We start from the raw sequence: 15,704 nt of genomic DNA on the forward strand, positions 1-15,704 counted from the left end.
AGAATGAAGTAGTAATTAAAGGAAAAGAAGGAATAATGTACAGGAATTACAATTTACAAGTAACATTAGTACCGAAAACATCACTAAGGATTCTGTATGGTCTGGTATGGGAGGAGGCCCGTGAGGGATGGGGGTGACACCACGAGTTGCTGCACTGGGTGACACTAACTCTAGTGAAGCCACTGATTCAGAGCTTTAGAAATGGTCAAGCTCTCAATGTACAAATGGGAAGCTGAGGACTCCGTGAGGTGGCCTTTCCAGAGTCACACAGCTTGCTCCCATTCCATTTCACTAGATGGAGGGCTGCTCTCCAAATTCAGAACCTGAAGCTAATCTTCCTGCCCTGGTGGGTGGGGTCACTCACTTCACTTCACCCTCCTGGGACTTTCATCTCAGGAGTCTTGTCTAGCTGGGGTCTGGGAGCACAGCAGAGAGGTGAACTCAGAATCAAATCTGTGGTAGCCAATACCCATAAGGAGCTGGGTGATTCCTACAGACTGACGGATCAGATCAGAGCCCAACCCAGGGGAGGAGCTGCAGGAGGCCCCACCCATCTCTGTCTCAGCCCAACTCAGTTCAACAGCTCCTTCTTCCCCACAAAGACTGCCACTCCTTCGGAGAGTGGCTCTAAGCCCACATCCAGAGGGGTCAGGGCTAAGGATGGGGAGAATCCTGGGTGCCCAGGAAACCATGCCCTGCCTGAAAGCCCGGCCTGAAAGCCTGAAAGACTTGCCCTAAGAGAGCCCTTGGCAGCTGCCTGGTAAGGGAACTGCTGGTCCCTCCTGGGGTTTGGGTGATGGGAAGGAAGGAGATCCAGATACAAGCCCTGGTGAGACTGAGGGAAGGGGGCAGGGCCCAAAATCTGCTGAGGACTAATTGTTGTCAGGCACAGATACAGTCTATTGACTATTATCCCATTTTACAGCAAAGGAAACTGAGCCTCAGGGAGAAGTAACACGATCTTGGCAGAGCCAAGATTAGAGCCGGTTCTGTCAGACGCTAGCATTGTTCCTGCCTGTTGCGGCAACCAGGCAAGACTCACAGGCACAGGGCACTCCCCCAGCCAACTTTACCTTCTGTGGTTGTTCTTAAGGAAGACCCACGGCTATACTGCCTTTTCTCACCTCAGCCTAATTCAGGCTCTACTCCTGTTTCCCAGTAAATGATTTCTGTCTAGGCTGAAGTGGCTGAGGACAGGGAAATGATTAGGAAGGAGGCTAGAGGGTGACGGGGCTCATGGTATTAATATGATGGAGATTCTGGGAAGGAGAGTAGAAACTTGCACATACTGAAATTACTTTTGCTTCTCAGAGCCAGTCCAGAAAAGGGTGCTATCATGCTATCAGCCACCTTAAAAAAAAAAAAAAATTGCTGTCAAGTTGATTCCAGAGAGTAGAGCTTCCCCACAGGGTTTTCAAGGAGCAACTGGTGGATTTGAACTGCTGAGCTTTTGATTAGCAGCCAATCTGTTAACCACTGTGCCACCAGGCTCCCTAATGTCTTATCTCTGACCCTATGCCTGTCTAAGTGCTCCAAAATGGCACTATGGCAGCTCACACCCTGGGTGGCAGCATGGGGTACAATATAAGGAGCTTGAGCTTTGGATTCTCACACTCACAGTGAAATCACTGAGGACCCCAAGAAAGACATGGAGGGGAATGAAAACTAATGTATGAGGACTTTCTATTCCCATTTGTCAGATGGGAAAACTGAGGCTCAGAGAAGTTAAGTATGTCCAAATCAAAAGCTAAGCTCCTCTGTACAAGTAGAGGAGGATTTTGACCAGAGATCCCCTCTGGAGTTACCCCGGGTAGGCTAAGAGCTCGGAGGCTGCTTCCTACTCAGGAGCCCCCTGGGCCTGGGATCTCGCCGTGAATACCATGCTCCCTACAGTGCTGAAGGTTAGATGGATTCAGCCAGAGGCTAGAGTGTTGCCACTGCAGGAGACAACGCTCAGGTCACTCCCCTCTGGTGGCTCAGTGCACTGCTCTGCTAAATGCCATTCCCTACAACTGTATCATATAACCCATTGCCTGAACCTCCCTTCGGGCTAGCAAATACACAAATTGTCACTTAATGGTTGGCTCCTCTGCCACGTGGGGTGCTGGCATTCACTGCACAGCCACCTGGGATGTGCTGTGGATGCAACACTCTGCCCCAGAGATGGGCTTATTGTAAGAGGGACCAGCACCAAGTGGAATCCAGCTTGGGAACCTGGAGCACTCCTCCCAGATGCAGCGCAGAGAATAGGGACCTGGAAAACCTGGATTCAAACCATTATCTAATTGCTGTGTGACCTCAGCCAGATCCCTTCACCAATCTGAGCTTCACCTATAAAAGTTAACACCTACTGGGCAAGATGGCCAAGAATTAAACAAGATTAAGCACCAAACCTGATACCCAGCACACAGCAGGTATTCAGAGGCTGTTGGTTGCTTTCCCTATTTCTTTTTCCTCCATTATAAAGTGAGACATGCTCAGAAGCCTAACCAGGTCAGCCTGGTGGGGTGAGATCACATTTCTGGCTCTGGCCTGGGCAAGTCTTCTCCTAGCATGAGACTCTTTGCCCAAGGCCCAAACATTCTCTTTTCCTAATATAGGGTTGAGTACCTGGGTGGTGCAAATGGTTAACATGCTCGTCTGCTAAAAGGTTAGAGGTTTGAGTTCACCCAGAGACACCCTGGAAGAAACTCCTGGTGATCTTCTCCTGAAAAACCAGCCACTGAAACCCTGGTGGAGCACAGGGTTGCCATGAGTCAGAGCTGACTTCACGGCAACTGGCTTTGTTTTATTGTTTTGCTTTTTAAGGTAGGATTGGCCTCAGGGAAAGCGCTATCTGATAGTCGCCTTGGAACTGAAGACTAGAGGTTTCCCTAAATTACTTGATCGAGGGCGGTTTCCTACAGGAGGAGAAAGAGTTCAGAAATATCCCCAAATGAGAAAAGAAGTACCTCAGCCCTACGGGGCAGGAAGGATGATGTCACAGAAGGCTGCGGGCTGGGGGGATGAGGCTGAGCATCGGTGGGTAGGAGAGTGGCTGTGGGGGAGCTTCCACACCTTTGCCCAACGTCTGGGGGGCCCACTGCCCTCCCTTGTCCACATAGTAAGTGCAACATTTCCTTCAAGAATCAACTGGCCTTCTCTATGACGTCTCTCCTGGGCAGCTCCAGCCTCCCCCAGTGGAGTTGACTGCTCACTTCCTTAGAGGTATTCTTTTGCCTCTGCCCCTGTTACATGACAGTCACAGGGAATATCACCTCACTGCTTACACACCTCCCTGCTCCTCCATAGGAGCTCTGGTGGTGAGCTAAAAGTGTCTGGTCCAAAGAAAGAGCTCGTTAAACCTTGGGCAAATTGGATGAAGGGATGGAGGGCATGGGAGCTACTTTATGGACCCTCTTAAACTTGATGCTGGGGACAGGGGGAAGCACAGGGACTGGACAGATAGACTAAAAGAAGATGATGTGAATATGATCATTGGTGGATCAATAAAGTTGATTTTATACCTGAAATCTGTGATGAGTGAGAAGGAAAAAACTGAGGTAGAGATATAGGACAGAGTGCAGAATGAGAGGTGCTTTCATACGTGCAAAGATGCTCGTTACTGATTTTGTAACAGTAAAAGCTGCAGAAATAACCTAGTGCCCATAAATAAAACCAAAAAAACCCAAGCCCATCGCTGTTGAGTCAATTCAGACTCATGGCAACCTCACGCGCATTGAATAGAACTGTGTTCCATGGGGTTTTCTTGTCTGTAACCTTTACGAAAGCAGATCACCAGGCCATGCTTCTGAAGTTTCATTGGTTGGGTTTAAACTGCCAATCTTTAGGTCAGTAGTCAAGCGCAAACAATTTGTGCCACCCAGGGACCTCCACAGGACATCTGTTATATAAATGGTGGTACATTTATATTATGAAATATTTTATGGCCATTGAAAATAATGTGACAGGTCTATGTGAACTGGTATAGAAAGGGGTGGGTGTTGTGGGGAAACAGTATGGTACAATGATTGAGAGTGCTTTGGTCTGCATGCTTGGATTCAATTCTGTCCCTCACCTGCCCTATCACCTTGGGAACATTAAACTCTCTAAGCCTCAGTTTCCCCACTTATAAAATGAGAAGAATGATAGTGGCTACTTCGAAGAGTTGGTATGAGGATTTGCGAGGTGCTTTTTTTTCACACAGTGCAAGCATGCATTATGCATGCATTAAGCGCTCAATAAGTGTTTGCAGTTGTTTTTGTTACCATTGTTATTATTACATCTTGCATATTTTGGACATGTTGTCAGGAGGGATCAGTCCCTGGAGAAGGACATCATGCTTGGTAAAGTACAAGGTCAGCTGAAAAGAGGAAGGCCCTCAATGATATGGACTGACGGAGTGGCTTCAACAATGAGCTCAAGCATAACGATTGTGAGGATGGTGCAGGACCGGGCAGTGTTTCGTTTTGTGGCACACAGGGTCACTATGAGTTGGAGCCAACTCAACGGCACCTAACAACATAATTACTGTGAAGTGAAAAAAGTAAAGGGCAGAGAAATATGCTCGGTATCACCTCAATTTTGCTTTTTAATTTCTTTTGTTGTTGTTGTTTAGGCAGAGATAAACGTGTATATGTGTGGAAAAACCAACTGTTAACAGTGGTTCTCTCTGAGCTGTGAGACTGGAGAGAAGTGAGGGAGGAACTTAGACTTTCATCTTTATACACTTCTGCCTTGTTTTTACTTTTACAGTGAGCATGTATTGGTTTTGCTATTAAAATAATATTAGTTCATTAATTGCTGAATCACACCCTGAATCCCAGAATGGCATTCAGACCCACTGCTGTCGAGTCAATTCCAACTCGTGGTGACCCTATAGGACAGGGTAGAGTTGCCCGATAGGGTTTACAAAGCTGTAATCTCTATGGAAGGAGACTGCTACATCTTTCTCTCGTCGGGCAGCTGGTGGGTTTGAACTGCTGACCTTTTGGTTGGCAGCTGTGCACTTTAACCACTGTACCACCAGGACTCTTCCAGAATGACTACATTCTAGAAAGTTGCGTGATTCACAGAGGTTACCACAGAAGAGGGGATGATCCACCCTGGGACTGTCTGAGCCCATGCCTGAGAATCCCCATTTCATTGTCACCAGCATGACAGGTCACAGACTTGCCTGCCTCACTGCCCAACTGCTCTCTCAGAGCAACATCCGATAGCAGCTCCCAAACCTGAGGAGACCAGGCCCCAGGCCATGCCTACCTGAAGGTCCTCACGCACATACCATGCTCACCCATATCAGCTAAATGGCTCCAGAGCACCTGGGTATCTGGTCTGGGAGGTTTGTGAGAACCGCGAGTGTCCTCAGGCCGACAAAGCCATCATTCCTGAAGGAAGAGATCACTGGATGACAATGCAGTCAGCCCTGGGTTAGAGTCCCCTCTGGCATCCACTAGCGTGGTGTAGTTTCCACGAGCCTCTGTGTCCTCATCTGTAATTCAGGGATTATCCTGCCACATCACTAGGCTATTGTGAGGATCAAGTACGAACATCGGTGGTAAAGTATCCGACACATTACTTGGCCCATGGAAGGTTCTCAGGAAGTTTTCATTTCCTGTCTATGTGACCTGCTCAACAGGCATAGATCCTAGGATAAATAAAAGAATGGCTGGCTCGATTGAGATGAGTGTACAGTTGGGGTGTCCTTCCTGGTAAAGTCAGGACAAGGACAGGGTAAAGTCAGGACAAAGATAAGGCAAGTTCAGGACAAGGACAAGGCAAGGACAGTTGTGGGGCTTCCCAGATGCACAGCACAGAAAGGACTATTTGCATTCCTGGGGCTGGTGAGCCACTCTCTAAATGAAGTCTCAGTCTTTATTTAGGGTGGATTTAAAATGTAATCCTCAAAAATGGAGTCATTTCTAGATGCATGGACCAGAATCTGTAACTAAAAGATATGGAAAGAGACTGTTCCTCACACATGTTGAGTAAGTGGTATGACTGGTGATTCACAGGGGAGAGAGGCTGGCCTGGACTTAGGTGAGCCTTTTGGGTGTTCTGCCTCCCACCTTGCCCCATCTCTTTTCCCAGGTGATTCCTACTTTGACCCTGCCCTGGGTGAGGAGCTCCTCAACATGAACTACAACCTCTGCTTAATCTTCATGTGCCTAAGTCTCTGCACTCAAAGGTGAACTTTGCTACCTGCTCCCCCACCCACCCACCCCATGGCCTTGGTCGGAATCACTTTGCGTATAGGTATGTGGTGGGAGCAGTGGCAGCCCTTTCTGCTCACCAGTGGTAAGGGAAAACCTCGTCATTCACCTCCCTGCAGCAAGAGAAACATAAAACGTCCTCCGGTTTATTCTATCTAGAGGGCCGTGGTGGTTCAGTGGTAGAATTCTCACCTTCCATGCAGGAGACCTGGATTCGATTCCCGGCCAACGCCCCTCATGCACAACCACCACCCATCTGTCAGCGGGGGCTTCTGTGTTGCTATGATGCTGAATGGGTTTTGGTGAAGCTTCCAAACTAAGATGGACTAGGAAGAAAGGCCTGGTCATCTACTTCTGAAAAGCAGCCAGTGAAAACCCTATGGGTCACAATGGTCTGATTCCATTGTGCATGGGGTCACCATGAGTTGGGGGCCAACTCAATAACAGCTACCAACAACAACAAATTTATTCTATCTAGAAAACTCAAGCTTCCCAAACAGTCATAGATGGATGAATCCCTTGTGTTTGTTGAGAAGACACTTGGAGGACTCCCGAATTCTGATTAAAATTTGAAATTTCTCTTTGGGAAAGTCACACTGGTACAAGGGCACAAGACACCCACCCACCCACCCACACACACACACACACACACGTGCAAACACATGTTCCTACGTATCCGTGTTTCTGCATGCATGAACAAGTGTGCGTACCAAAACCCATTCTCTCTTCCAGGATGTGTGTCCAGGGGAATCAGTTTAACATCGAGGTCGGCAGAAGTGACAAGCTTTCCCTGCCTGGCTTTGACAACCTCACAGCAGGATATAACAAATTCCTCAGGCCTAATTTTGGCGGTAGGTCATCCTTTTCGTCCAAGACATCCATTCTAAAGGACAGGAACAGAGACAATAGCCAGTGGAGGGTTCTAGGAGGTTGTAGCTGACTTGCTTTTCTCCTCTGCAGCCTGCTTAAGGATTGGCAGTGATGGATGAGGAAAGTTGCCAGTGATTCTTCATGCCACCTTGGAGAAAGCACTTTGCCTCTCCAGCTGCAAGATAAGGACATACTCTTCCCCACTCAGGGACTTACAAGAGCCTCCTAACAGCCTCTCACGCACAGTCTTCCTTCCTTCCGCCCCCGCTTCCAATGTTTATTCAAGGGGCTCACCAAGTCTCACCAGGACCACCCTACCTGGTCTTCCTGCCTCTAGCCTACCCTCTCCAGGCTAATCCCCCACACTGCCACTTGAATGGCCCCCATCTTGGGTCATTTGCCTGCCCAGAACACTTGCATGCAACCCAGCAGACTCAGAATAGAGTCCAGAGTCCTTTGCAGGACACGCCAGGCACTTCATGGCCCAGCTCTAGCTGTCTGCCAGTCTCTTCTTCCTGCACCTCCCACTCTGCTCCATGAGTGTGCCCAGAACGCTCCTGGCGTCTCTGCCTTGCAGAGGCTGTTTGTCTGCCTGGAATTGCTTCTTCCAACTGAACTACCTGGAAAATGTCCATTTTTCCTTCCTGTCTCAGATCAAAGGCTACCACCTCTGAGACGCCTTCCCTGGTTTCTCCAGGCTCCGTCCCCGTTCTTCACACTTTATTTTGAACGTATTTCTAAGCTATAGCCATTTCCTTGTTATCCTGTACCTATAAAAAAAAGTACCTATAGCTGGTTTTATATCTGCTTCAGCTCTAGGCTGCAACCCCTTAAAGGAATCTTGCTTATTTACCTCATTAGCCTCACCAGCAGCTCAGTGCTTGTCACATAGCAGGTTTTCAATAATTATTTGTTGAAAGAATGAGGGAAAGAGGAAGACAATGAGACCAGCTACATACCTCTTCACAGAGTGTCAGTCACTTTATTTATAAAATAGAAGTTTGAACCAAGGTGGTCTCTAAATTCTCACTGTGTGGAGCAGAAAAAAACTTTGGATTTGAACAAACCTGAATTTGACTTCTAGCGCCACTGCTTGGTAAGTGCCTCAGCTTTTCTGAGGCTCAGTTTTGCTTTCCGTAAAATGGAAAGACACCATCTACCTCCCAGAGAGTACTGAAGGAGGTAAAGTGTAAGCATGCAGCACAGTGCCTGCTACGTCATTGGAGCGCGTTCTATTTTAATTCCTTTCCCTTCCTGCTTCTCCTTTCAGATAATAAAATTCTCTGATCAGATCTATGATTAGTGTGTTAGTCTAGGTCCTCTGCGGAGCAGATGCCAAAAGAAGGTTACCTGTGCGAGACATTTATTGGGGCAATATCTGTGAGGAAAAATGGGGCAGGAGGAGAGGAAAGCTGGGAGAGCCATCAGACTGTGGTGCAGGTCTGACTCCAGGGAAAGGAGAGAGGTAAGGAAGAAGGGTTGGGTGGAAGTGTCTTTGACTGCAGCACAGTTCTAAGTGTGTTTGGAAAGGCTGCCGGGGAGTCCTTGAGCCAGAGTTGCCCATCAGAGGAGTCTCCCATCTCTGCCTCCCAGGAACCGGCATGCCCCAGTATCCCTGCTCTGTTCAGTCACTAGTTGGACCATACACCAACTAGTAGGCCAAAACCCATACACCATATTTGAGGTGACAGAACGTGATGATAGATTTCAGAGCTCAGCAGCTGGAGTCCTCTGTTAGTCAGTCACACTCCCCTCAGTCAGAGATCTGAGAGGTGCATTTTCATGGCCACACAATTAGGACTTGAGATCCTTATGTTAAGGGGAAGGGCACTGGTGGTTCAGTGGCAGAATTGTCACCTTCTATATGGGAGACCCAGGTTTGACTTCCAGCCCGTGCACCTCAACCCCAGCCACTACCCATCTGTAGGCTTTCGTGTTGCTAGGATGCTAAACAGGTTTCAATGGAGCTTCTGGACTAAGATGGGCTAGGAAGAAAGGCCTGGCAATCTACTTCCAAAAACTCAGCCAACAAAGATCCTAGGGTCACAACAGTCTGATTCGCAACCAGTCACGGAGATGGCACAGGACTGGGCAGGACTTTGTTTCATTACGCGTGGAGTTGCCATGAGTCGGGGGCCAACTCAATGGCAGCTGACAATAGCAACATGTTAAGGGACCTAGAGAGAGTTGAATTTCCTCTGGCTTTCCTAGGCCCTATCCAACACTAAAGACAAGCATGTGAGCTTGCATACCTTGGTTAAGTCCACTCAACAATTCCTCTTGCCTCCTGAATCCCAAACAATTAGACCGGGGCATGACTTCTCATTCATCTGCTCCTGGCCAGCAAGAAGCAGGAGTCTTGAGCAAAGTGCACATCCTGAGAACATGGAACCAGAGTGGACTTAAGGAATGTGAGGCCCAGAACCTTCAGGGATAAGAATGGGGCAAGAGCTCCTCAGACAAAAAGAGGGGAGGGAACAGCATCTTCCCCACCCCCACCCCCCCCCCGCCACCACCCCCTTGTTATGAACCTCCTGGCACTGCCTCTTAAAGGGACTTCCCTTTGTGTGGTAGCCTGGAGGCCCACAGAGAGGCCATAGCTGTCTATAATGTCCGTCCATTCAGGCTCTAGGACCCTGAGGTCCTTAAGAGACAGTACTTCCTGAGGATTTTTCAAGGGCTGAGCTGGACCAAGCAAAGGTTTGCAAGCAGACAACTGTGCACACTGCCCAGGAAGTGGCTTTGACCTCTTTCCTAGGAGAAAGCTGCCCTCTGGTGGCACGGCTAAATTCTATAGCTCAAGGGGAAGAAAGCACAATCTCTGGTCCATTGAAAAGCCAACTGAGGCAAGGTTTGGGCTAGACCATCTAGAAACAAACTTACAAAAACACAATGGGACCGGAGCTCTTGTGTGGTTTCCATTCCATTCTCCGAATTCCTCTGGGAGGACGATGAATGCTGACCGACTGTCCTCTGTGTTCCAGGCACTCAAAACAGATGCTGTAACTTTGCAGCACAACTTTCGATGGTAGGCACTAGTAGCACTATCTGGCCGGTGAGAAAACTGCAGCACAGAGAGGTTTAGCAACATGCCGAAGGTCACAGAGCATGGGATTCAAGCAGCTCTCTCTGAACCCAGGCTTCGCACCATGCTGCCTTTAGGATCAGAAAACCACTTAGCGCCACACTCTTACAACATTCTCCAATGGCTGCCATCAAAGACCTTCCCCTTTCCACAAAGTATTAATGCTTAATTATTTTTTAATTGCATTGGCTCTAAAACTTCATTTCCAAATGTCTTACCTGTGTTCCATGGCTTGGTGTCCTTAGATTAATCAGGTAGCTTTGTCTGATTCCTACCAATTAAATGTTTTTAAGCTTCCTTTGAATTCCACCTCTCCTTTTCCTGGTGAAAACATTGTCCCAGGCACCACCAGCCATTTATCGCAAGTGAATGCTATTGTGTCTATTAATCTGGCGAGGACAGTGGTTCCCTTTCCAAAAGTAACCAGGACTATGTAAGAGAGAGGAAATGCCATTTATTGAGCATGTATTACATGCCAGACAGACACATGCTGGAAACTTTGTGCAGATGACTTTATTTATCGGCACCTTCTCTGGGTGATGTAAAATGGTTAACACACTCGACTCTAACCAAAAGACTAGAGGTTGAAGTTCACCTAGAAGTTCACCTTTCTCAAAAGAAAGGCCTGGTGATCTACGTCTGAAAAATTCTGCTCTGACACACACGGGGTCGCCATGGATGGGAATTGACTCCCCAGCAGCTGTTTTTTCCTGGATTCCTGGCTCACATACAGTCCTTCTTGCCTCCACTCTGCAAAGAAGTTGTTACATGCCCAATGGCAACCTCACCACGACCCTATGTGTCATTAATGTTATCCCCACTTGCAAATGAGAAGACAGTAGTTCTGAAAGATACAGTAACTTTTCCAAGATCACAGAGCTGGGACGTGACAGGCCCGAGATCTAAGCACAAATCTCTCTGGCTGCCGGGCTCTCCTTCCACATCAGCAGTCTAAGGAAGAGCAAACTCCCGTCTAGCTTAACTTCTGCAAACAACCAAGACTGCCGAGCCTCCAGGATTTTTAACAGAGTCTGTACCCTGGACTGAGTAGAGAAACTTCTGGAATTCAGAATAGTTGCTGGAGAGTAAACCAAGAGGGAAGAAGTGTCAGGTGGTAGACAGGGTGCAATCATGAGCAACCTTGAATGCCATCTTGTAAACCTAGAGAGGAAAAAGAAAAGGAACTCTGTATAGGATCAGTCCAAACCTGTTAAATCTCTAAGTAATCAGTCCTTTGCAAGCACCACAGGAAACTCTTCCAGGTCAGAAGTAGCAAACACCTCACCGCTGCTTTCTTTAAACTGCACCAATGATATGCAGCTTGGTCCCTTGTATGTATTAAAATACCTGTATATTTGGGCTTTTTTTTTTTTTAATAGAAAAAGGAGCCACACTTTACACAATGGTTACTCCTAAGAGGAGGAGGGTAGAAATTAAGTTTTCACTTTATATCCTTCTAGATTGTTTGACATTGTCCACAAGCATTACTTTTGTAATTAATAGCTTGATTTTTTAATGCACTGATGTAGTGTTAGGAAATCTTATGTTTGTCCTTCTGGGTAAGTCTTTCCTGCTTTTTTCTTCCTTCTTAGGGGAACCAGTTCAGATAGCACTGACTCTCGACATTGCAAGCATTTCTAGTATTTCAGAGAGTAACATGGTAAGTGTCATCACTTCACATTCCACCCAAGGAGTCACTGTTCTTGTGTTTAGTGGGGATACACGTTTGTGCAAACCAGTCCAGGGAGACTAAGATCACCCAACTCTGATGCCAACTTGTGTGATGGACAACAAATTCCACTCCACATGCCAGCTGCATCCTATGGGAATCTCAGCTTCTTTTCCCTGTTCAGTTCAGACCCCAGCTACCCACACAGCCCTTATCTCTCATCACTAGCCACCTGGGGCTGGGTCAGCAGGTACTGGCTATAAGCTCAGGAATCCACATGACTCCCTCCACTTCAGACCAGCTGGCCCCTTCTCTCTGTCAACCCTAGCCATCTAGGGCTAGGTCAGTAGGTCTCAATTACAAGCTCAGTAGTCCAAATGAGTCCCTCCATTTCAGACCAGGCAGCCCCAAATTTGGGATTTTCCTCCACCTCTCCATCCCAGGGTACTAGCCACAAACTCAGGAGTCCACATGACTCTGTCCACTTCAATCCAGCCAACCCCAATACTCCTTTGGGTCTACAATTCACTGTAATGACTCACAGAGCTCATGGGAAACCCCATACCTGTGATAATAGCTTTAATATAACAAAAAAGGATACAAATGAAGAGATGCATAGGGCAAGGTCTGGGAGGGGTCTCAGTGCAAATCTTCCATATCTCAAGGAGATGCGCTACCCATTCAAGAGCAGATGTTCACTCTTACCAACCAGGAAGCTCCGTCTGAGCCTCAGGGCTCATGGCTTTTATTGGCCTCACTGCTTGGTCCTGATAAATTATGTAACACCTCATGAATCTTAGTCAGCTTTGGGTCTCCAGGTGAGCCTCTGTATTCAGGGCTCTCAGAAACCCAGAACATAGGGCCAAATTGCCATGTAAAAATTATTGAATTAGTGTTTGTTTTGCTGTGTATGATCTCAACAACCATCAAAAAAAGGCAGAGTTGTTTTCTGCACCGCATAACTTTCTGGCCACTCAAAACAGAAAAGACTTACAGCCCTCCTCCATTCTGAATGGTGGAAGCTAGAGACTTATCCCAAAAACTAAGACAGTGGAAAATTCTTGTAAAACAGATTTTCTGAATAGCAGGAAGAAAGTGGGTTCAAAGGCCAAAGAGAGAGAAACCAGGGAATAAAGTGGGTACATTTGGCGAGGCATAAAAATTGGGGAACAAAATGAAGGTATAGTGAGGAAGCCTGGATATCACATGGTCCATCACAGAGTGAGAGACAAGCTGATGAAAACTGACAGTCACATAACTGCTTCCAATGGTCTGCTCACTTAAGAAAGCAAGTTAAAAACAAGATAAAACTAAAGGCAGTTTGCTAAGAAGGCCCACTGTCATTCTGGGCAAACCCTGAACAACCAAACACTTAGCCCACCAAATCTTCAAAAATTTATTGGGGTCTTTGTCATCTGGAGGCAATATGAGCTTTCAGGCCAAATAATTTAAGACTGTGGACATGGTCCTATGGCGTTCCCCTTTGTCAGTGGAAGTTATCATCTAGAATAAATCATAGTTCTCTTATTGCTACAGGCCACCACCTGAAAACATAACTTTTTTCACCGATGTCCACTGTAGTATATATTCTTGATCTAACCAGAGGCAGGGAGGCGAGTAAGACTTGGCACTTTCCTTGCATTTTTGGAATCCTTCTCATCCCACCCATTTCTATCCCTCAGGACTACACAGCCACCATATACCTCCGACAGCGCTGGACGGATCAGCGGCTGGTGTTTGAAGGCAACAAGAGCTTCACTCTGGACGCACGCCTTGTAGAGTTTCTCTGGGTCCCTGACACTTACATCGTGGAATCCAAGACCTCCTTCCTACATGAAGTCACTGTGGGAAACAGACTCATTCGCCTCTTTTCCAATGGCACGGTCCTGTACGCTCTCAGGTAATCAAACATCTGTGACCTCAGGGTTAGAGGGTAAGTGGCTGGAAGAGGAGGCATAGGTGCATGTTGGGTGGTTCTGACCAGCACTTTAATTGCCACTCTGATGTCTCACACTACTCATGCTCCTGCCTTTTTAGATCCTCGTCCCCCCAAAACGAAAGCCCTCTCTCGGTTCAGGTTAGTCCAACAAGCATCTATGAACAATTCCTGTATGTCCAGCCTTATGCTGACCCGTGACGATGTAGAGCTGAATAAGATACTGTCCTGTCTGCAATGACACAGAAGTGTAAACAAAGGAACTCCAGGGTGGTTGCGGCCTGAGTTGGGAACAGGTTGGTGGTTTGAGGTGATGTTAGAGGATGCTTTCACAGGACTCTGAGCTGAGTCTTAGAAGATAAAAGGGAGTTAACAAGGGAGAAGTAAGCAAACAGCGAGAGTAAATGGAGGGCTGCATGCAAGAAGCTATCCTATCCTGGGGCTCAGCAGAGCTGGGGTATCGCCAGAATGCACCCCTACATGTTTATCATTTTTGTATAGACAGAGCAAAGCCACTACCACCTGCAGCCTTAGGCTCCCTTTGTCCCCTCTCCAAATCCCTGAGGCCAAAAGTTCCTTCCACCTAATTGTTCATCAAGCCACTGGTTGGCTGGAAGAGGAAGATGCTCTAGGTGCCACATGGGGCAGCCCACAGGCAGAGGACCATCCCCACCACCAAGGGCTGTGCAAATCCAGTGCTCCCAGAGGCTTTGGGAGAAGGCCAGGGACCAATACTCACAGGGTTTATCTTTAATCCCAAATAAGACACTTAGAGACTGAAGTTTCAAAGCAAAGGCCAAGCTAACCAATAAACTGAATTTCTGGATTGTTCACCAGACTCTCCTCAGCTGCCCTGAACTTTACAAAAGCCAGCCAAAATGACAACTTCTTTTTCAAGAAGCTTAACTAGACCTCCCCCTTGACCCCCTACTCTGATTGACATTAATGCCCCCCTTCCGTACATTCCCACAGCGTGTGTGTGTGTGTGTGCATGTGTGCACGCACATCTGTCTGTATTTCAGCACACAACAATCTGTCTTATGTAGGATGAAAAATAGAAGCTGATGGTTAATAGCTTGGCTCTAGAGTCAGACAGATTTAAGGGCAAGTTTCTGCTCTGTGCCTTAGCAGCTCTGTGACTTAGGCAAGTTACTTGAGTCTCTGAGCCTCAGTTTCCTCAGCAGCAGAATGAGAGTAATCATATTTCCTACCAGATAGAGCTGTTATAAAATTTCAAAGGTATAAAGCATGTGAAGCACTTAGCCCAGGGACTGGCTTGTGATAAGCACTCAGCAAACGGCAGTGATTGTTATTCTCTGTCTCCCTTAAGGGAGTGTAAGTTTTCTCAAGATGGGCACCATGCCATAATCACTTCCACTCCCCCTCCCCACAAGTACCTAGCAGGCCCCTACATCTGTTGTCAAACGGTGACAATAGTGACAGCAATAGCTGTTCTAGCTCCTCATGGGTTTCTCAAGAAGATTAAATTTGAAAACTAGATGTGAACGCATCTCAAACAAGCCAATGCGTGATTCTCCTCTGTGATGTTATCTGAAGTTTGGCCTCTGAATTGCAAACATTCCAGCTTTCTTCACCCTGGACTCCAGTTACACCGAGTCTCTCGGGTGTTGTTGAACACAGAGAACTTCAGGTATGCTTTGAATGCGGGCTCCAAATCACATGTTCACTGTAGGAGTCAAAATGAAATTCCTTTTTGAGTGACCCATAGAAACACATACTCTCTATGTTACTGTTGTTGTTGTTAGTTGCCATCCAATTGGCTCTGACTCATTGCCACACCATGTATAACAGTGAAACGTTGCCCATTCCTGAGCCATCTCCATGAGCTTTAATATGTTTGAACCCATTGGGTCAATCCATTCATGGGGGGTTTTCCTCGTTTTCACAGACCCTGCACTTTACCAAACATCATGTCCTTCTCTACCAGTTGGT

General features: G+C 47.2%; 1 protein-coding gene across 4 annotated transcripts in view; it reads left to right on the forward strand.

Moving 5' to 3' along the window:
• The first annotated feature begins 610 nt into the window (after nt 1-610).
• Nucleotides 611-15,704, forward strand: part of GABRP (gamma-aminobutyric acid type A receptor subunit pi) — a 33,761-nt gene continuing 18,667 nt past the window's right edge. For 3 of the 4 annotated variants that reach the window (XM_049874302.1, XM_049874305.1, XM_049874307.1), the window contains exons 1-5: nt 611-760; nt 6,070-6,166; nt 6,924-7,042; nt 11,739-11,806; nt 13,498-13,715. In XM_049874302.1, coding sequence (XP_049730259.1) covers nt 6,114-6,166; nt 6,924-7,042; nt 11,739-11,806; nt 13,498-13,715 — 458 coding nt within the window. In that variant the 5' untranslated portion in view covers nt 611-760; nt 6,070-6,113. Of the gene's footprint in view, nt 761-6,069; nt 6,167-6,923; nt 7,043-11,738; nt 11,807-13,497; nt 13,716-15,704 lie in introns of those variants that run through there. The other variant, XM_049874306.1, reaches the window with a different exon arrangement.

The sequence above is a fragment of the Elephas maximus genome, chromosome 2 (genome assembly GCF_024166365.1).
Source record: "Elephas maximus indicus isolate mEleMax1 chromosome 2, mEleMax1 primary haplotype, whole genome shotgun sequence".
NCBI classification, from domain to species: domain Eukaryota; kingdom Metazoa; phylum Chordata; class Mammalia; order Proboscidea; family Elephantidae; genus Elephas; species Elephas maximus.